Source organism: Nymphalis io, chromosome 10, assembly GCF_905147045.1.
Source record: "Nymphalis io chromosome 10, ilAglIoxx1.1, whole genome shotgun sequence".
Lineage (NCBI taxonomy): Eukaryota > Metazoa > Arthropoda > Insecta > Lepidoptera > Nymphalidae > Nymphalis > Nymphalis io.
In genome coordinates, this window is record NC_065897.1 from 2,800,711 (window position 1) to 2,822,876 (window position 22,166).

The window sequence follows — 22,166 nt, forward strand, 5'->3', positions numbered from 1 at the left end:
GGAGGGCCTCTGTTTTTGTGACAGAGACCCTCAAGCCCAGCATCCCAATCCGGTCCATTGTGAGCGACATTCCGACCTCGGCCAGGCGGACCGCATCCTGAAAGGTCCGCCCCGTCGCCGTGATGAGGGTGTCATCTCGGGAAGGATAAGGGCCCTCAGGAGCCAATCGAATCCGACGTTCCACAGGATTGGGCCGAGTACCGACCCCTGTGGAACACCGCAGCCTACCCAACGCCGGACAAGTCGCCCATCGCCCCCCTCCCAGAGGACCACTCGGTCCCGGAGGTATGCCCCTAACAGCCTTCTGAGATAGAAAGGCACCCCGTGGTATCGAAGTGACTCCCTTATAGTCTCGAAGGGAAGACTGTTTAAGGCGTTCGCTACGTCCAGCGATACCGCCAGGACTACATCCCCTCGGGCCACCGCCTCCGTGGTCCAGGTCTTTAGGGCGTCCAGGGCGTCAATGGTTAATCAACCCTCCCTGAACCCGTACTGAGCCTCTGAAAGACCCGGCCCCACCTCGTTGAGGCGCTGAATAAGACGGGCAGCGAGGATCTTCTCGAAGAGCTTGCTCGTCTCATTTCAGCAGAACAATTGGCCTATATGCCGAAGGAGAATCGAGTGGACGCCCCTCCTTCGGCAACAGAACCAACTTTCCCTCCTTCCACAGCTTCGCTCAATCGATCGAGGGCCATCTCCATCTCTCGCTCCGTAACATGTGGTGGAGCCGCACTGTCATCTGTTACAGAGCGAGGGGACATACTTGGTGGGACGTGTTCGCCTGGTTGGGGAAATAATTCACCAACCAGTCGCAGGAGGAGATCCAGCGGCAACGTTTCCGTCACAGGGGCACCGTGTGTGCGGAACTTTCCTCGCACACCACGGTACGGGCGTCCCCACGGGTCCCTGTTCAAGCCCACCATAAGCTCCTCCCTTGCTCTCTCCTTAGCTTGACTTATCACCTGCTGCAGCTCCTTTTTCAGCTGGCGATAAGTGGCCCACAGCCGTCCTTCCAAGTCCGCGTCGAGGCCGTTGTGCCTACGACAGCAGACGTATGCCCTCCGCGCCCGGTTACATGTCGCCCGAAGCTCCGCTATTTCGGGCGACCACCAGTATACCTGGCGGCGCGGTACCCTGCGCCGGGTCCTCGGCATGGCCGCATCGCACACCTCCTTTAGAGCGCTGCGCATGCGGTCCACCAGCTCGTCGACACAGGCACCCTCCCTCCTTCCCGTGGAACCCCACCGCTGCACGATAGCAGCTTCCCTGACAAGCTCACGATTCAGCTGGCCAAGAGACCACCTGGGGAGCGTGGTTGGCACCCTCAGAGGTTCCGCTGGCTGTAAGAGGTGGAGATCTCAAACAGGATGTATCTATGGTCCGACAGAGTCTCCACTCTCCAATTTCTCACTCTGCGCGCCGCGACAGGCGTAGCGAATGATAAGTCCACCACGGACCCTCCCTGCTGCCTCACGCAGGTGTGCACCTGCCCCCTGTTAAGTAGGGACAGGCTGGAGAGTAGGGCCCACACCTGGACAGCTCTCCTTCGCGGATTCGTGACAGGATTTCCCCAGGCCCGTGATTTCACGTTGAAGTCACCGGGAACCACTATCGGTTTCGGCGACTGCCTGGACACCGCAGCTCTGACAGAACCGAGGTACCTCTCGAACTCTGCCAGGCCGCGGTTAGGGGAGAAGTACGTTCCTACTACTACGTACTCTCCCCACCCCACCACTACGTAGCCCGAGCCCCTCTCAATGAGTGAGAGGGAAGGACCTGTACCGCTCCGAGTGAGGACTGCCACGGTGCCGTCCAAGTCCACTACCTAGTGAGATAAGGGAGGGACGAAATAGGGCTCGCAGGCCACAGCCAGGTCAATTTGCCACTCCACCATGGACTGCAGTAGCAGGTCCTGAGCCCCGGCGCAGTGGTTGACGTTCGTCTGGAACGTCTGGAACGTCTGGAAGCTAAGTTTGTTGCTCATGTTGACATGGCTGCTTCCTCTTCGGCCTGGCGCCGTCCGACGTTTGTGATGGTGTGATTGCGTAATACCATCTTTCCTTTTGTGATGGGAGCGTTACACTCTCCCGAGCCCATCACGTGCCCAGAGGGTCTTCCAGCGTCCGCACATACTGCACAGTGCAGCTTTCCAGTGCAGGTCGAAGACTTGTGACCCTCGACACCACACCGGAAGCAAAGCCCACCTCGTTCCGCCTTGGATGGGCAGAGCATCTTCGTGTGCAGATCGCAGGTCCTGAATCAAATCTATGTCCTGACCAATGAACTGTATTTTTTTTCTGACCGTAAATATTCAGTCGCCTAAAGCAGCGGCGAAAATACCCTTATTATATTTCTAATATTCTTTGTTTTAAATTTTCAAAACGTACAACCATAGTCAAATCAAAATGAATGGCAAGAAGCTTAGAGCTTTTCACAGTTGAATCAGATTTAAGATTTTGTGTTTCTGGGTGATTTTCTTACAATAGTTGTCAATGTCAAATTTGACAAATATGTAGGTAGTACTACACAATCAGTACAAGTGTCAGTGTTGTCTTGTCACATTGCAGTTCAAACTTCAAACTTTAAATCAAAGTGTGTTTTACCGCAAATCGGATTATAAACAATTAACGTTGTAATACTTTTTTGTTTAGTTTCCAAAGATATAGAGCATACAAACTTTTCCAGATTTTTAAGTGTTTGCCGAATTCATTGCACTAACGTTTAACCGTGCAGAGTTAGTTCATGTAAGTCTTACAATCATAATAAATAAAGAAATAATGGTTTACAAACAATTTAATTTCGTAATAGAATATATTAAGAGTTTTCCTATTGTATTATTTAACTCAGAATGCAATTTTAACAGGTAGAATATTAAATTTTTATATTAATGTGTACGTAATGTTAATTTCGCAACTTTTTCAAAAACTGTAACCTTTTTTTAGGAAAATACCACCACCATATTAAAATTTATTAAACCTTTATAAGTATCGTCTGAGTCAAAACTGCACTCTTAGCTCCCTCTTATATTCTTATTGGATGAATTTCTGATAGATCAGGTGAAAAATAAATGTGCTTAACAATTTTTTTAGGTATTCCAGTGCACTACTACCACATACCTATAATTATAGCCACTAAAAAAATGAGACATTTATGTTAGAATCACTATAAAAAATCAACAAAATCAATTGCAACTGCTTAACAAGACTTATTGGATGAAATATAATTTTAATCAAAACTCAATTTAACAGACATGAGCCTTTTAATTACAATCTATCTGATAACAATAGAATAGTTGCCTATACATAGCCGACAGGTAATTATTAAAATGATTTCATATTGCAATGTTTGAATGTTGCATTCATTTATAAGTGAATTAAGTCTTGATGACTGTTCACTTTCTTGATATAAAAACTGATTTGTTTACTTTATTATATTGTAAACATTTAAAATGTTTTGTTTTATATTGTTAGCCATGTCACCTTATATTATTTTTTATTATATTATAAAGTTACTTCAATTATAAAATTTTAAATTACTGCAGTATTAACAATGTAGATAAGTTTTTCTACAGTTCATTGCATATTATCATATCTTTATAATTAAGTTAATTTTGTAAGTAATGAATGTTTTGAAAAAACAGTCAAGCTGATATTTTTTGAAGGACTTAATACAAATTTTTATAGAATCATCATTCTCTTGCCCCAATTAGTGGTTGGTGTAGTGTGTTAACCGCATAGAAAATTTAGCACTTTTCTTCAGCCAGCTGTCTGACGACAAAGTATAGACCAACCTTGGGAATGCTTTAAATGGTGGCTAATGGATCCCCTATATGAAACTTTGATGTTTATGTGGTCTATAAGCTCTATTATAAATTACTTTTAAAAAGAACATTTTGGTATCTCTGCCTAGTTGTATTTGAAACTTTGACTTTATATTAATTAAATTAATTATTCATAAATTGTTTTTATGAATGCATACTACCAACTTCTAATATCTCCCCACTATGATCTAAATTGTTCTATATAAGAATTCCTACAGAATCAGACAGCTTTTTCGTAAATTAGCAGTTGAAATTAAAAAAAATCGTCTATAAACCCTAAGCTGTAACTTAATAGTAATTATCGCATGAAAATTGGTTAAATAAGAATTTTTAAAATTGATTTTCGATAAATAATAATACGAGCAGTCCAAGTTAGCCGGTAAGAGGCTGTGTTATTACGGTTTTTAAGCTTTACATATACTCGGCTACACATTATTGACCTGTGTGAATTCTCGAGGATTCTAACTTTCCTAACGTTGTGCAAGTTAAAAATGTTCGTGTCAGGCGTAACACAGTTTCGCAAAACAAAGTAACTTTAATAACAACTTGTTATTAAAATGACTCATTTTGTCATTTTCACTTACGCGCGCATTTCTACAAATATATGTACATACATAGATATAATAAAGGAATTTCTGCACGCAATTTCATATGCAAGTTCAGTTTAATCGATGTTTTTATTAATTAATTAATTATATATATATATATATAAGCTCCAAACGTTCTCCTCAAAAGGGGAGAGGAGGCCTTAGCTCAGCAGTGGGACATTCACAGGCTGTTACTGTTATATATATATAATTAAATTATAGAATAGAATGCTTACAATAATTTCGTCAACGATTTAACTACTTATATATACATATTAGTTTCAATATATACGTTTAAATACCTAAAACTAAGAGGACATTGTTCATGGTATATACAAATTCATCCATGGACAATTGCTGATTTGATTCAAAAATTCATAAGTACCAATCATAGCCATCAATATCCCGAAGAAGGAGATGATTTGACCAATTATCGATAATGAAAAGGATTACTTTCTCTACAAACTTTTATTAACTTATGTTTTATGATTCTACCAAAGTATCTATGTATGTAAATAAATTTACGAAATCGATTTTTGAAAGGAAGGTTGGTTCATTGAATACACGAGGATACCAGTGGGTCAAACCCTATTGAGTTGCTGAGGCCACGTGGGTCACCCAGACCTAGAACTAGAATCAATAGAATGATATAAATGTTGAATAAAAACATTTTGGATTGTAGAATCTATCGAGACTGAGAAATGGTACCGACAAAAAAACAGTACTTAGTTATTCTTTAACACATAAAATTAAAACATTACATACAGTACAGTACAGTACAGTAACAGCCTGTTAATGTCCCACTGCTGGGCTAAGGCCTCCTCTCCCTTTTAAGGAGAAGGTTTGGAGCTTATTCCACCACGCTGCTTCAATGCGGGTTGGTAGATTACACATGTGGCAGAATTTCAATGAAATTAGATCATTACATATAAAATTAAATTAATAAGCCATGTACATAAACGAATACCAAACAACGTTTGTTTATATTATATACAACTGCAAAAAAAGTCTCAAAAGCTTTAAAATAACAATAAAATCTTAAACAACATTGTTTGACTGTATTGTTTAACATTACTCAATAAATACCTAAAATAAGATTTTGCAGAACGCGATAAAGTTTCCAATTAAAGCGTTCATTCACTATTAAACCGGGCGCGGACACCGTATCTTACTTGCTTGTTGATAACATTAAACACACACAGCTATCAGCGGACAACATTAAAACGACATGTAAATGACCGTATGTTTGTTTGATTATATAACGATGTTTATATAGTATATGAAGATATTTTATATCAATAGAATCGATACTAAAAATTTAAGTACAGAATGTATTGATTCCTAAATACATCCTGACCGTCTTTTTTCAGAAAGTTTTTTTTGTATTTCGAGTGTAAATGAATTTTAATTTTAATAATTAAATCTTACAGTTGGGTTATTATAGTTATATTCTTAAAAGGTTACCCTTTTCCAATGAATTTGCAAATGCGTCTAATATTGAATTCAGTACAAGTATCGGTTTGATGTTTATTATAAATTAATTTAAAGTTAAATATCTTAATAAATACTCTCTTTACAAAGAATGCTCTATATTTTTCCAGCAATATTTATAAAACTAAATTGTGTAAAAATACGACAAAACCATGTGCCTTATGCCTAAGAGCGTTGTACAACAGATTTAGTAGGTTTTTTGTTATTATTATATTTTTTTTTACTCATTATAGCTCCTAAATGATACAAATCATGTTCTGGGAAAAATAACGATGCTCTGTTTAAATTTAGCAAACCGCCAAATATTCTTTTTTTGTATTTTGCACGGCACGGTAATATTTAAAAAAGAATAAGTCAATATTAATGTTGCTGTTGATAAATAAAAATTTTATTTTTTCCTAAATAGCGAAGTATTGTCGCGGTCAAAGAATATACAATATGTTAAATGACCGCTTTGATAAGGTTTCTTATAGTCAGTATGTATTCATGCAGCCAGTCTGTACAGCGTTCGTAAATATATTGAGGATAAATAAGTGTTTACCTTTTACAATGCGATTAGTTTTGATTTATTTTAGATAATTCAGTGATTGTGAAAGTGAGACGGACTGCTACTGCACTATTGCACAAAGACCGGTCGATGTGCCTACTTACGCAGGTTAGGTATAGTTTTTAATAAGGCTGGACGTCTTGTGGTCTTTTTGGAAAGATTAGGAATTGTTATATTAAAAAAAAAAATTATAAATTTTTATTTTTCTAATATTGTTTGTCACGTCGTCACAAATAATTTGATAGAGTGATTATTAAAAACAGAGTTAATTCTACTTTCTTATTATTTAGTATATTTTTAATACGATGTCTGTATACCCAATTGTTTTTTACTCCCACTCTTATTGTGCTGTGACGAAATATCATTTGTTTCCGCCTTTGGAATATTGTAGTACATATAAAACTTTTAACAGAAAAATCCAATGGTCATATTATTATTTAGTCACAACTGAATTTTAATCTGGTTCTCAATGATTTAAGCTATAGTTCATATTGTGCTAATATATCAACACACATAATATGCCAGCTTGTAGGCTCATTATAACATAGTTATGTTATTGTATGTACGTGCCCATTCTCCTATATTTAATACATATTTTTCACACTATATATATGCGCTGAGTAAAAATTCTGCGACTGATTCGAAGAAATTTAATATTTAAAACATGGAAAACTTATAATATAAATGATAGAGAAAAAAATTATCTAAAATAATAAACTTATATATTATATATATTAAGCAACAACGGCTTACGCAGTTTCCTTTCTCTTTGAGAGACAGTTTTGGCAATTAGACGGTTTTGACAAACATGAAAAAGTGGCACGTGTTGTTACATTTCGAAATATTTATCCTATATCCTTAACTTATATGTTATAGTGAGCTCATCGTCTATTTTAGGGCTAGGCATCAGGAAAGTCTGTCCTGTCTTCGAATCCTAATCGGGCCAGTGAGTTATTAGGTACTTCTATCAAGAGAAAATCACAAGTAGTCTGATAGTTAAGATACACGCTTCAATTCTCACGTAGTGTCTGAATACCATTCCACAGGATTTCCATGTTCAACTGGTGGTAGGGCTTTGTGCAAGCTCGTCTGGGTAGGTACCACCCACTCATCAGATATTCTACCACAAAACAGCATTACTTGATATTGTTGTGTTCCGGTTTGAAGGGTGAGTGAGCCAGTGTAATTACAGGCACAAGGGACATAAAATCTTAGTTCCCAAGGTTGGTGGCGCATTGGCTATAAGCGATGGTTGACATTTCTTACAATGCCAATGTCTAAGGGCGTTTTGTGACCACTTACCATCAGGTGGCCCATATGCTCGTCCACCTTCCTATTCTATAAAAAAAAAAATGTGACGGTGCATAATAAATAGATAACGTGAAAGATGTACATATTTGCGAAAAACGCACATAAACTTGAGACGAAACTTGTGGGCGAAATTCTGATTATGAAATCTTTGGTTAGTCAGTCAGCGTCTTTAGAAAAGAAGGATCTCTCAGGCTGAAAGAATTAATTTGTAGTTGTACATTCTATTCTTATACCTTGATTACAGGTTCAAGAGACATAATATACTGGTTCCCAAGGTTGTTGCGCATTGGTGATGCAAGGATTAGTTAATATTTGTTATGGGGCCAATGTTTACGTGCTTTGGCACTTACCAAAAACTGACCCATTTGTTCGTCCGCCGAACGTCGTAACTACAGAAGTTACACTGGCTCACCCACCCTCCAAACCGAAGCACAACAATACTAAGTATTGCTGTTTGGCGGTAGAATATGTGATGAGAGTGTGATATCTAAAATTTGTGTACGATATTTCGATATACGATCATAAAAATTGTAAAATATTTTACAAGAATGTCATAAAAGCCTTTCAATTATTAAATACTTCATTTATACGCACAATGTACGCACCAAAACAAACTAAACAAACAGAAGCTATCTCAATTCATCAAAAAGTAAATACATTTATCAATTTGTTACAATTCGCACAAGTGTATTTCCTAGAAAATGATTTTATCGCTACTATTTCCTGAACTGCTTAGATCTACACTATATAAATAAGCAAACAGTTCAGTAACTTTCTTCTCCTCTATTTGTCAATGGATTTTCTTTTTTTTTTGTAGTAGTAAAAATATGGATGGAAATAAGAGTTGAAAAAAAAATGTCCGAAACATGCAAATATGTTTTTTTCAGAATTTCAATATTAATTATGTTCTGAATTTCGACCAATGATCGAATACTAGTGAATAAAAATCATCACCGTAACAGCCTGTGAATGTCCCACTGTGCTGGGCTAAAGGCCTCCTCACCTCTTTTTGAGGAAAAGGTATTGGAGCTTGTTCCACCACGCTGCTCCAATGCGGGTTGGTGGAATACACATGTGGCAGATTTCAGTGAAATTAGACACATGCAGGTTTCCTAGCGATGTTTTCCTTCACCGTAAAGCACGAGATAAATTATAATCACAAATTAAGCACATTCAGTGGTGCTTGCCCGGGTTTGAACCCACGATCATCGGTTAAGATTCACGCGTTCTTACCACTGGGCCATCTCGGCTTTTTACGTGTAAAATTACCGACGAATCAATTAAGAAAAAAATTTGTCAAACAACATATTTTTCTAGATTTGACCTTGAAAATGAATTTTGCTTATCATATTTGTTATCAGCGTCGAAATACGTGTCTGTTCGAAATTCAGAATTAAATTGTTCGGGGGAGAGAAGCAGGTTTTTTTTTTTTTTTATAGAATAGGAAGGCGGACGAGCATATGGGCCACCTGATGGTAAGTGGTCACCAACGCTCTTAGACATTGGCATTGTAAGAAATGTCAACCATCGCTTACATATCCAATGCGCCACCAACCTTGGGAACTAAGATTTTATGTCCCTTGTGCCTGTAATTGCACTGGCTCACTCACCCTTCAAACCGGAACACAACAATATCAAGTATTGCTGTTTTGCGGTAGAATATCTGATGAGTGGGTGGTACCTACCCAGACGAGCTTGCACAAAGCCCTACCACCAGTAATGTGATAGGTAGACTAATACGTATAAGCGTATTTTATTCTTTGGTGTTCTATCTTGTTTCATATAAATTGCTTAAAAAACGGATCAGCGGTTTAACCGTGAAAGCGTAACAGACAGAGGCAAGGTTACTTTCGTATTTACAATAGATATTCAACACGAATGAATTCGACATTTTAAAAATAAACATGGCCGGAATCAATTTTAATAATATATATTATACCCAATATACTCGTATTAAATAGTGTTCCTTATGGATCAATGGACACATAAATGGGTAACTACTCGAAGAATTCTCGACTGTAATAGTTAAGACGTATTCACTGTCCACGCCTAGATCCAAAAGGGTTTAAGTGCATAGGTTTAATATTGTTTTACAGCATTTTGATAAATCTGAGTCAGTGAAAGTGCAAGACGCATTCTCAAACAACTCATTTAATCTATTTATAACTCGTTTGTGATAAGCAACAATTATTCCTATAAACAATATATATATATATGTACATCAGTGACAATAGCAAACACATTGTCGATTCATAGGCTCAAATATCGTAAAGCGAAATTTGTTTGTTGATTTTTGTTTACATCTTTATTGACGTATGTATTATTATTGGAACGAAAAGTCTTAACTTGCTACTTATTAAGATATAACAAATAAGTGTAAATTAATTAAAGTAAAGTTAATAATTATTTTAATTCAATTGTCATTTATTTATTTTTAGGTTGGCGAAAAGCGAACATGTCGACGGAGGAGGAGTCGAACGCTTTGAAAATATATTGGGAACGTTTCTTCAAAGCGGAGACCGGAACTTATGAGGTGTTTCACATACAGTATATTATAGTACCCTGTAAAATGTCCCACTGCTGGGCAATTGCCACTATTGTTAAGGAGAAAGTTTGGTGTTCATACCATTGCGTTGGTAATATCTCATACTGTAGCTGACAACATGACACATTCATGCTTTTTTTTATTTGCTCCTCACCGCTGAACATAAAATAAAGTATAAACACGAATTAAATAAACGAAAAACTCTGAAACAAAGCTGAAAACTAGTCATTAAAGTTATTGTAAAATTTAATTTTTTTTTTTTTTTTAATAGAATAGGAAGGTGGACGAGCATATGGGCCACCTGATGGTAAGTGGTCACCAAACGCCCTTAGACATTGGCATTGTAAGAAATGTCAACCATCGCTTATAGCCAATGCGCCACCAACCTTGGGAACTAAGATTTTATGTCCCTTGTGCCTGTAATTATACTGGCTCACTCACCCTTCAAACCATTTTTTAATTATGGTCTGAGGTATTTCTTTCAATACGCTCTTCACTGCGTATTTCATTCTTTACGCTTCTACATTGAATAAAGATTTTGACGACTTTTATTAAAGGATTTGTATCTTCGATCTAAGACACGTGAGTATACAGAAAATATTTAAAAAAAAAAGATTGTTTTTGAAATGTTCGTTAACTATAATCAGCTTCACTCAGATTTTTTTAGAAAGTTGATTATTAAACCTCGAAGTAATCAATTAAATGTTTTTACAAAATATATAGTAGATATTCAAAAATATTCTAATAAAAACTAGCTAGCCACTAATCACGAATTATTTCGATATTTAAATAAAAAAATACTTTGTATATATATGAAAAGCCGAGATGGCCTAGTGGTTAGAACGCGTGGATCTTAACCGATGATCATGGGTTCAAACCCGGGTAAGCACCACTGAATTTTTATGTGCTTAATTTGTGATTAAAATTCATCTCGTGCTTGACGGTGAAAGAAAACATCGTGAGGAAACCTGCATGTGTCTAATTTCATTGAAATTATGTCACATGTGTATTCTACCAACCCGCATTGGAGCAGCGTGGTGGAATAAGCTCTACAACCTTCTCCTCAAAAAGGGAGAGGAGGCTTAGTCCAGCTGTGGGACATTCACAGGCTGTTACTGTTACTGTTGTATATATATTATCTGTATTGTGTTCTGATACAGCATGAGGCATATTAAGTGTTTGAAATATCGGTTTATATAAATATAATTACTACGAGTGGTCAAGGTTGATGTCAATGATATTTATTTTAAGCATACGTTTCTTCGAGTTATATTAATAGATGTATTTTTTTTTTAAGAAATCGACATGGCTGGAATTGTTTCTGGCTGAGTTCATCATACGTCTCAACGAGGGACAAAATGTAAAAAAATTGATAAATTTTTGGTATGTATTTAATCTGCTTACCATTAAAAAGTTTTTGAATACTTCAAAACTTTTAGAAAACTAATTTATACATAATATAAGTATTTAAAACAACATTTCGCATCAAAAACTATTAAATAGTCACCATCGCTTGTTGCATTTATTTGGGGTGCTTCCATACCACACCATACCATTGCAATAAAAATAATTTGACAATCTCACGGCCACTCTTTTTTTTATATAGTATAGGTAGGCGGACGAGCGCCTGATGGTAAGTGTTCACTAACGCCTATAGACATAGGCATTGTAAAAAATTTTAACCAATGCTTACATCGCCAATGCGCCACCAACCTTGGGAACTAAGATTTTATATCCCTTGTACCTGTAATTACACTGGCTCACTCACAATTCAAACCGGAACACAACAATACCAAGTACTGCTGTTTTGCGGTAGAATATCTGATGAGTGGGTGGTACCTACCCAGACGAGCTTCCACAAAGCCCTACCACCAGCAGCGAGTTACCGCACGCTAACATTCTATGGAAGTGTTTTTCTTGGTTTCTCACCATACGAGATGTTTTATTATGGATATGTATGGTTTATTTTTTATTCTCGCCAGTCCAGTAAGCGGCGTGGTGTCGCTAGTAGGCTGCGAATTGCTGTGTGGCGTCCACCGCGTCACCTCATCTATCAACACGCACTACTCGCTGCCCTACATCGAGTCCGCCGCTTTACCGCCAGCCGCTACCGATGTCGCCAATTCCATAGATTCCATAGGTCAGTGATTTCTTATGCAACTATATTTATAGATATGTAAACATCATTGATCTAATGGCTGGTACGACTGGAGACAATTATGGCAAATGTCAATTGTAAAGGTTTATATTTATCACAGATACTAAAAATGAGGAAGTCAGTGCAAAATTAGTAAGCGCGTTTTCTCGCATGAATACGCAATCCTCGGCGGAGATCCTGCGCAACTACCTGCTGGGTGGCGTCGCCTGGAGGTGTCTGGTGCTGTTACGAGCTCTGGGGGTTGAGGTAAACCATTTACCGAATTACTGTACGGAGACACTGAATAATAATACCGTTCTTCGGACGGATTTTGGCCACGGCGGCTAATCTCAGCCAACTGTGCAGGTCATATTATAGTGCACAAGCAAAGGTGCACTCTCTATTCCCTAATTCTCATAATCCGATGGGACGGCAATCCGACACGACCGGAAAGAGTTCCAGCCCAGGACCAACGGCTTTACGTGCTTTCCGAGGCACGAGAGTATACACACTTCCAACTTCCAGAACCCGGGCTGCTACTGAGAATTGAAGACAGAAAAACCCAATAACTTTTTACTGTCCCGACCTGGGATTTGAACCTAGGACCTCGGGGTCTGCGGCCTTATATCTACCCACTAGACTAACGAGGCAGTCAAATAATACAATTTACGCAAATGTATAGAATAGTACTTTATTAATAGCAGTATCTAAAATTTGATAGTATGTGCTCATCCCCTCCGATAGACATTGGCACTCTATAAGAAATAATAAGCATTTCTTACATCTCCAATGTACCACAACCTTGGAAACTAAGATGTTAAGACCCTTGTGCCAGTAGTTATACTAGTATCCTTCAAACCGGAACACAGCAATACGAAGTAAATGTTGTTTGGTGATGGAATATATGATGAGCAGGTACCTATACAAAAGCAAAAGCTCAACCGTTAACTTTATACGTTTGCACCAAACATAGTCGTGGTGATCGTGTTTTGTTACCACTATAGTCTGATAAATTAATCTTTTTATTGCAATATTCTATGCAAGAATGCAAGAATATTGCAATAAAAAGGTTTATATACCTATTATTTGAAGCCTAAAGCGGAGATGGCCCAGTGGTAAGAACGCGTGAATCTTAACCGATGATCGTGGGTTCAAACCCGGGCAAGCACCACTGAATTTTCATGCGCTTAATTTGTGATTATAATTCATCTCGTGCTTTACGATGAAAGAAAACATCTTGAGGAAACCTGCATGAGTCTAATATCACTGAAATTCTGCCACATGTGTATTCCACCAACCCGCATTGGTGCAGCGTGGTGGAAGAAGCTCCAAACTTTCTCCTCAAAAAGAGGAGAGGAGGTCTTTAGCCCAGCAGTGGGACATTCACAGGCTGTTACGCTTATACCTATTAGCGCTTTTAATAGAGAAGACCGACCAGATTAAGTAGTTAGTCTAGAAACGTCGGTAGACTTGTGTCACCGTTACATATCATATAGTTTCAATAACGGTGTTGCTTATTCACAATTATATCCATGACAATAATTCAATTATCCGCGTACGTCAATTTGTTTTATGAGCTAACAACAGTATTTTTGTTAATCAATCAATATGAAACCTTATGCTATAGGTGTAAGATTCGAAATCACACAATAAGCTCCCTAGTACAGTAACACAGTGCACCGAGCTATCGTCGTGTGATAATTGACGACGAGCGTTACCGCGACCCCCGATAACCGAGAATATAATACATGTCTTAAATAATAATATAAACTACAGCCCCTCAATAATTTCATATTTTGACCCTTTATCATTCATCAGAAGTTATGGATGTTTTACTTTATGCATAATTTGCAACTTTATCATAAACGTTATGTTCAAAAATAGAGATCATTTAAAACTAGCAAAACTGACGGCTTCGCCAGCGCCAGCGTGGTGCAGTTTGTGACGAAAATCCTCCCAAAATCTGCCATTTTAACGTACATAATGCCAATATTTGAATTATACATTATACAAAAATTTTAAATTATCAGTTAGCAGCGGTAACTGATTTTATACATTTGTTTTGACATTGTCAAACTCGCAGAATCGATCACAATTTCGGGAACAGTGAGTACCATTTAGGATTTTTGAATTTTTTAGTCAAACTTTTGTAATCAAATCAAATACTATTCGGATTGCGAAGGCGTTATATTATAATTTTAATGAAACTCTCTCCATGCTTATAGTCAATATCGCTTAGTTTATTCAGTACGCTCTTGGACTGCATAATCTGTATCTCTGCACGGTCGCAGGGTCTGTCATGCTGCCGCCAGCTGAGCTCGGTGCTCATCTGGCTGTTCGGCGAGACGAGCGCGAGTGCGACGCGCTCCCGACCGCCCCCCGCGCCCCGCGTGCCCCGCACGCGACCCGCGCACGTCGCCATACACGACCTCTTCTCCGACAGGTGAGTGCGAAGGGTGTTTAGTTATAATTCGATTGTTATTTAATATTTCAACGCGTTAGGTTTGTTTTTAGGGTTGTTTTTAGTAAATGAATAAGATTCATTATTGACGTTAATTTAAAAGTTATTTGTAGCGGTTCAAATTTTTGAGAGTATTTTTTGCTTTCACATTCTTATTACATTCGATTTAAAAAGGTTTTTTTTGTTATAAATTAAGTAAAAAGTTAATTGATGAACCATTGACCAAATCAATTGAGTAATTAATGGTGTATTTATATACCCCATACAAACAATTTTTAATCAAATAAACAAATCAAGTGGAATATTTTTGTTACAGAATATGGTCTAAACAAAAACCGAGCAATTTCGTAAGTTCAAATCATTCTGCTGCTTCTTCTGAAAAAAGTTTAATTGCAGCAAGGTAAATATCGTATTTTTAACTTAGACTTAAAAGTGTGTAATCGCTTCAAGAAATTTAAGCCTGTCTTATAATTCTGCATTTGAGTTTGACTGTTTTTTGCAGACCGAGAATCAACGGGCAATCAAAGTCCGTCGCAGATTACAAAGTTAAAAAAAGACTTCCGAAAAAATCCGATCAGTCGTCGGAGTCGGGCGACTCCAATGATGACCTGCAGATTTTAAATAAATCTATGACAATCAAAGTCTGTTCGCCGAGCGATGACTTTGAGTACTTCAATTCGAAACTACTGCGTTCCTCAAGCGAATACCCCAATCAGAGCCTTTACTCTGATCCATTTTTCTCGCCACGCAAAACCAAACCTAAAGCAGACGATTACATGACCGATAAACATAGAGAAATTATTAATTCTGAAATAAGTACATTCGAATTCACTATTATAATAACAGATCTTTTGCAAGAATTGTGCAAAGCGGAGAGTAGCTTGTCTGGTTCAGAAGGGTCGCAAATATCGATGCAGTGTATAAACTTTTCTCTAAAAAACTTGTGCTCGCTACAGTTCGGGTCGTTGCCCGCGAACGTTGCGGCCTACGAACCTCTAGAAATGTCCAGGGTAAAAGTTGCGTTAACCGAATTACTCATAGTGTCGCTGGACCAAGTGCTCATTCATTCCGATCTGTGTGCCAAATTGATTAATAACGGTATCCTGCCGATGCTCCTTCGCATTCTCGAGGATGTCATTTGTAAATCGAGTGCCAAATATAATACCAAAGTTGAACGCGAAAATCACGTTAACGTTTCCGAGAAGTCGAACGAGAACGAATCGGAAAATTTGCTCAAATTCATATTCGGGGTCGCATACTCCATCATGGCCTTTTTTCATTGTTTACTAATGCAGTGTAGGACGGTAGAGAAACTCAGAGAGTTCACCGAACAGTTCAAGCTCTACAGCGAGTGCCTGAAGGGCGGCCTGCTCAAGGAGTGTATCGAGCTCATGATCCGGATACCAGACGTCGACAAGGGGGAGACTGTAACGCTGATTAAAAAACTCATAGAGTCGATAGGCAAATCGATAAGCGCTATGAAGAGGGTTAGGAGTGAGGTGATCCACTCGGCGGCCTGCCCGCGCGGCCGACACAAGGCGTGCCGCGCACGCGTGGCGGCCGGCATGCACCACCACCACGACATCCTGGGCGAGGCGGGCGCCGGCCTGCCGCTGCCAGCCGCCTGCTGCGTGTCCGTGCTGTACGGCACGCTGGCCTCGCTCGTGCCCGACCGCGAGGTAGCCGCGCACAAGCCGCTGCGGAACAAGATACTGCGCGTCATGCTCGCCTGCGGCGTTTGCTGCTGCTTCTCGCCCAGCTTCCTCATGGAGAGCATCGTGCGCCTGATGCTCACACACGACAGCGTCGCCACGCTCTGTCTGCAGCTGCTGGAACACACTGTATACGGGGACCTCGGCGCTAGCATCCTCGTCCCGAGGGTGACGGATCAGCTACCCTGTTCCATCTGTGAACAAAGCGACGACAATAGGGACCTCGGGAGGAAGTACTGTCCTCATGGGGTGAGCCCCATCGAGAGAAGAAGCGTGTGGTCGTTCCTGATCCATTACAACTCGTTGTTGCAGTTAGATAATCATAATAACGTACTACACGCGACCGTCGCTCATCTTCTAAAAGTGACGCCGAAGTGTCGGACGGAAATGAAATACGAGTTACTCTTCAGCGTCATCTATCCGACGTTCATTGTCGCCAAGCACAGATATACAATGAGACTCGAGGAATCGGCGTACTTCCTGACCGTTTCCTGCCTCAATATATTCACGAGCCTCCTGAACACGGTACCGTTCGCCGAGCAGTTCATACAGAAGGGCGGGCTCAGCTACGTCCTGGAACTGGTGTCACTCCCGGAATTCTCGAACCAGTGCTGCGCGATTCTCGAAATAGCGATCATTGTCGAGATATTTAAACTAATAAAGGAGAACGCCGAGCTCACGTATTTCCGGGAGATGAGCTCGCTGGCCTCAGTGCAGATGCTGTTCAAATCCCTCACCGAGATGACGGACAGGTGCTACACGATATACGAAACGAAACGTCCCGAGGGCGAGGTGGACGCGGCGGGCGACGCGCTGGAGCGGCGCACGGAAGCGCTGCGCGGCGCGAGCACGTTTTGGCGCGCGTGCGCGCGGCTGTGCGCGGCGAGCGCGTCGTTCCGCGCGTACGCCGCCACGCAGGCCGCCGTGTCGGGCGGCGGCGCGCTGCTGCGCCTGTTGCTGCGCGCGCTGTGCGCGGGCGGCGCCGACGCCGCGGAGTCCAAACTACTCATCAAGATCATGGAGGCGCTGCTCACCGTGCAGTTTGCGGTCTCCGGTCAGTATTGTGCTTAATTTATTTTTGAGATTTTATATTTTAAGTAAATGCCAGTGACTCTTAAGAGCTAAAACTTGTTAAGATATAATACTATGTTAAATGTTTTTCTTATCTTATATTTGGCAATTTCTAAACAGAACAAAAACTTCACTTGTAAATAAATCAGTTCCGTATGATTTGACTTTTTCTGGATCCTACAGAAATACGAGCCCGTTCAAAAGGACCGTTAAAGTATTGCAATAAAAAACATATACATATATTCGACTGCATCAACGTGTCCTACGATTGATAATTATCAATTCGTTTTCCTATTCGTATTAATTATCAAATATTAGACGAAAGCAATAATTATCCGCTCCTGAACTGTTCGTTAACAATATACAAAGCCTATTTATTATAGCAAAAGATCATATTTATTAACAATATTATTCACACATATCTAAACCATTTAAAATAGATCGAATCTGTGTCATAACTTGTCGCTTGTAGAAAACCATTGTCGTTTGATACGCGGTCAAATTGTGGTTTCAATATGCTTACACAACATTGTTACATCACATCCTTTCAGAAACGGTTGTTATTCGGTACGTTTAAAATAGCGTTTTTGTTTATTAGGTAAGCTTTATATTTATGAGCTGATGATTGTGGGTTCGGATGAAGGCGGCTGAGTTTGACTCAGCCAAGCATCCCTGAATGTGCATACTGCCGATCCCGAGGTCCTGAGTTAAAACGATAAAAAGCTGTTGGGTTTGTCTGTCGAAGAAATCTCAGAAGCAGCCCGGATCCTAGAAGTGTAAACGTAAAGACGTTTTTGCTGCCTCTATACAATTACCGGTCATGTCAGATTTACTTTCCCATTTATATAGAGTGCACCTGTGTTTGTCTTGCTGTTGGCCAATCTCCCTTGAGATTGACCGCCGTGACCAAAATCGGTCAGGAGGACATCAGATCATGTTAACAATGTAATTTGATTTTGTAATTCGAACTTAGCTTCTAATTTTGAAATGTGATGCAATACTATCCACGATTACGTTTCAATAGCAAATTTTAAAATACGAATCCTGTGATCATAACAATATCATAATTTGCATTCTCTTGAAGATCCAAATAAGTCAAGCCTTAAAAACAAAAGTAGCATTTAACATGTGAAACAATTCGTTTCTTGTATATAGAAATCGGATGTTTTTGATAAATAAAATATAGTGTTTAAGTCAGATTCGTAACTTAGGCAAAATAATCGCAATTCGTACACGAACCATTTTTGATGTGAACATCTCGTCAGCGTCAATAACGCGCGTTAGGGGTAAGGCAGACTCGTAAGCCGTCATGGCAAACGGCATGATCCTCTCTCCGCCGTCGCTCTGTACTTTACCATGCGTGTGCGCAGCGCGTATGCTGTATGAGTAATTTCGATGTTTTATATTATTAAAAAAAAATGTATATTTATTTTATTAACGACAACCCGATTTATTATTTATTTTAATCCATATTTTAAAAAAAATACTGGTCGGTTAATGTCCCACTGGTGGGCTAAGGCCTCCTCTCCTTTCCGAGGAGAAGATTTGAAGATTATTCCATCGCTGCACTAATGCGGGTTGGTTGATACATATGTGGCTGATTTTCATTTTGTTGATTGATTTTGTTGTTGTTGACTGATGTTTTCCTTCATCGCGGAGCTCGAGGTGAATTAGAATACAAATTAAGCCCAAGAAAATTCAGTGTTGGTTAAGATTGTTCTAGCCACTGGGTCGTCCCACCTAACATACTTCTTAAATCATATTTATTTATTAGTGTTCTTTAATTTAATTATAAATTCTTTCTTTTGTATATAGGTATAGATAAGAAACGGTAACAACGCAATAAGGTAAACAGGAAACATTTGAGGCACTTGAATTAAAATATGACAACAGCATTAAAACTGCAATTTTGACAACCTTGCCTTGACACTTATCCAAATTGAAATTAAGTATCCAAAAATAAAACTTTTATTTTTTAATTATTAATTTATATCCATAAAAATATATTATTTGACGTATATGTGTAGATAAGAGCACCAAACAATTACTTGTTTTACAACACTTGTGCTCTTAATTTACTTTTTATCGTATCTGACTATGCCGCATTTTATTTCAAGGGTTTTTAAAGCTTAACCTTTGTTTGGATTTTTCAAAATTGAAAGGAAAAATGAGATCACCTCGATATATATTCAACGAAAATAATAATTAAAATCGATACATAGCGGCGAAGATATCGTTATGTCATTGAACGAATTTTGGGAAGAAAGGGTGGATTTCAGTAGGTTATGTATGTATGTTCATCTGATCCCAAATGAGGTATCGTTATCGCTATAAACGTGATGGATAGTCAGTTTCTTTAATATTTTTTATGTAAATATTAGTCAATATCGTCTTGAAGTACCTGTTAATACACCACACAGAGGCGACTGGAGGTCGATCGAAAGAGGAGAGTTGCGCGGTGGTTCGTGAGGCGCTGAGCGCGCGCGCCGATGCGGGTGTCAGCGGGATGCGCGCGCTGTGCGACGCGCTCGTCGGCGTCGCGCTCGCCGCGCCCGCCGCGCTACGCTTCCAGTCCACCGCCAGTTTGAGGGTAGGTTTTTTTAAAATCAGACCGTCATTTTGATTTCGTGTTTATATTTGATAAAAAACAAAATAGTCCCATTTCACGTATTCAAAGCCGAGTTGGCCCAGTAGTAAGAACGCGTGAATCTTAACCGATGATCGTGGGTTCTAACCCGGGCAAGCACCACTGAATTTTCATGTGCTTAATTTGTGATTATAATTCATCTCGTACTTGACGGTGAAGGAAAACATCGTCAGGAAACCTGCGTGTGTCTAATTTCACTGAAATTCTGCCACATGTGTATTCCACCAACCCGTATCGTAGCAGCGTGGTGGAAAAAGCTCCAAAACCTTCACCTCGAAAAAGGGAGAGGAGGCCTTAGCCCAGCAGTGGGACATTCACAGGCTTTTACTGTTACGTAATTAATTTAAATTATATTTAAAACACTTTTTGTCGTACGCATAAATTGTCACCGTTAAAGAGAGCCATAGCAATTCGTTTAATTAAGGTCTGGTACGAATATTAGCAGCTTAAATGCGTTTATATTTATTTGGTTCAATATATGGCTAAATTATAAAATATTTACACCGTCCAATTGAATACTAAAACAAAAACATGCGATTAACGATCAGACACGCCTAAGTAACTAAGGCAGAACTACGTAATACAGTACGCGGTATAAACTAAAGTTTTGCCATCGATATCGGTCAAATTACATCAGGTAAACCATATAGAAATGTTTAGTTGACAAAATTATTTATTATCAGGAAGTGACAAGTGAAATTAAACCTAGAGTAAAGCCATTAAAAAAGCAAAATACACAATTATTACTCATTTTCTTAGAATGATAATGAGATATAAAAAGTATTATTTGCACGTATGTACAAACTAATATACCTACTTAAATTACATTACCACAAATTGTTAATAGCTTACATGTAGGAGTAGATGTATATAAAGTATGATTTGCATCATTATTCCTAACACAAACAAATAAAAGATCGATCGCATTTACAAAATAACTCTATGAACTAATCAAAAATGTCAGTAGGATTTAAGAATATACTGATTTCTTAAATAAATGAAAAATATACCAAATAATTCTAACAATAAGATAAATGAGGAAATAACTAACGAAGTATATAGAACACTTTGCAGTGATTTTTCTTTTCCGTTGTTAAAGCAAAATATATATAATAATACGATCGATATTTTCTATATTCACGTATCAAGTAAACTAAAAGCCAAAAAAAAATTGCTTCTGAAGGTACCCTTTAGAAGATGACTTTTAAGGAGAACACTATTAAACCTTATCGAACTTAATAAATAACATATGAATTTTAAAAGATTTCTGTTTATTAAAATTGGCATATAAAAGCAAAACTCTTATAGCCTTAACGAACGTAAAATAGTACCGTAGCATAATATTATTACTAAAACAACTTGAAAAACCACATCCCCTATACAAGTATCTTCTACTTGTCTTTTATAGCCTTTTATAGCCTTTTATAGCCCAACTATATAGAGTATAAAAAAACACTCAAGATAAAACAAGCAATCGCATTACAAAATCGAATCTGAGTAATAAACCAAAGAGGAAGGCATCCGTAAACAACACCTATGTTAATGCGATGAGAAATAAAAAAAAGATAAGATTTAATAGTGTCGTATCGATCTAATGCTATGTCGACCGGTTCCGCGTCGACCCAAGACTTCAACCCACTACCCACTAGCTGCGCGGCCTTCGTACGTAGTGCACGCACACGTGTATATACAGCTACTATTGTAATACGATCAAAATTCTCAGCCCGCCATATGACGGCTTTCTCAATTAAGTATTGTGAAATCGACTAAACAAGAATTACTAAACAGTCGAAGTAAAGTTTACTGAATATCGTAATATAGTCAATGTGATGTGTAG

General features: G+C 38.8%; 1 protein-coding gene across 1 annotated transcript in view; it reads left to right on the plus strand.

Annotated features, from left to right (window-relative positions):
- Window positions 1–2,558: 2,558 nt before the first annotated feature.
- LOC126771379 (lysosomal-trafficking regulator) overlaps window positions 2,559–22,166 on the plus strand; it is a 45,282-nt gene continuing 25,674 nt past the window's right edge. The window contains exons 1-9 of the mRNA XM_050491243.1: window positions 2,559–2,744; window positions 10,195–10,289; window positions 11,599–11,684; window positions 12,284–12,441; window positions 12,560–12,705; window positions 14,730–14,881; window positions 15,216–15,299; window positions 15,402–17,665; window positions 20,103–20,272. Of these exons, the coding sequence (XP_050347200.1) occupies window positions 10,212–10,289; window positions 11,599–11,684; window positions 12,284–12,441; window positions 12,560–12,705; window positions 14,730–14,881; window positions 15,216–15,299; window positions 15,402–17,665; window positions 20,103–20,272 (3,138 nt within the window). The 5' untranslated portion in view covers window positions 2,559–2,744; window positions 10,195–10,211. The remainder of the gene's footprint in view (window positions 2,745–10,194; window positions 10,290–11,598; window positions 11,685–12,283; window positions 12,442–12,559; window positions 12,706–14,729; window positions 14,882–15,215; window positions 15,300–15,401; window positions 17,666–20,102; window positions 20,273–22,166) is intronic.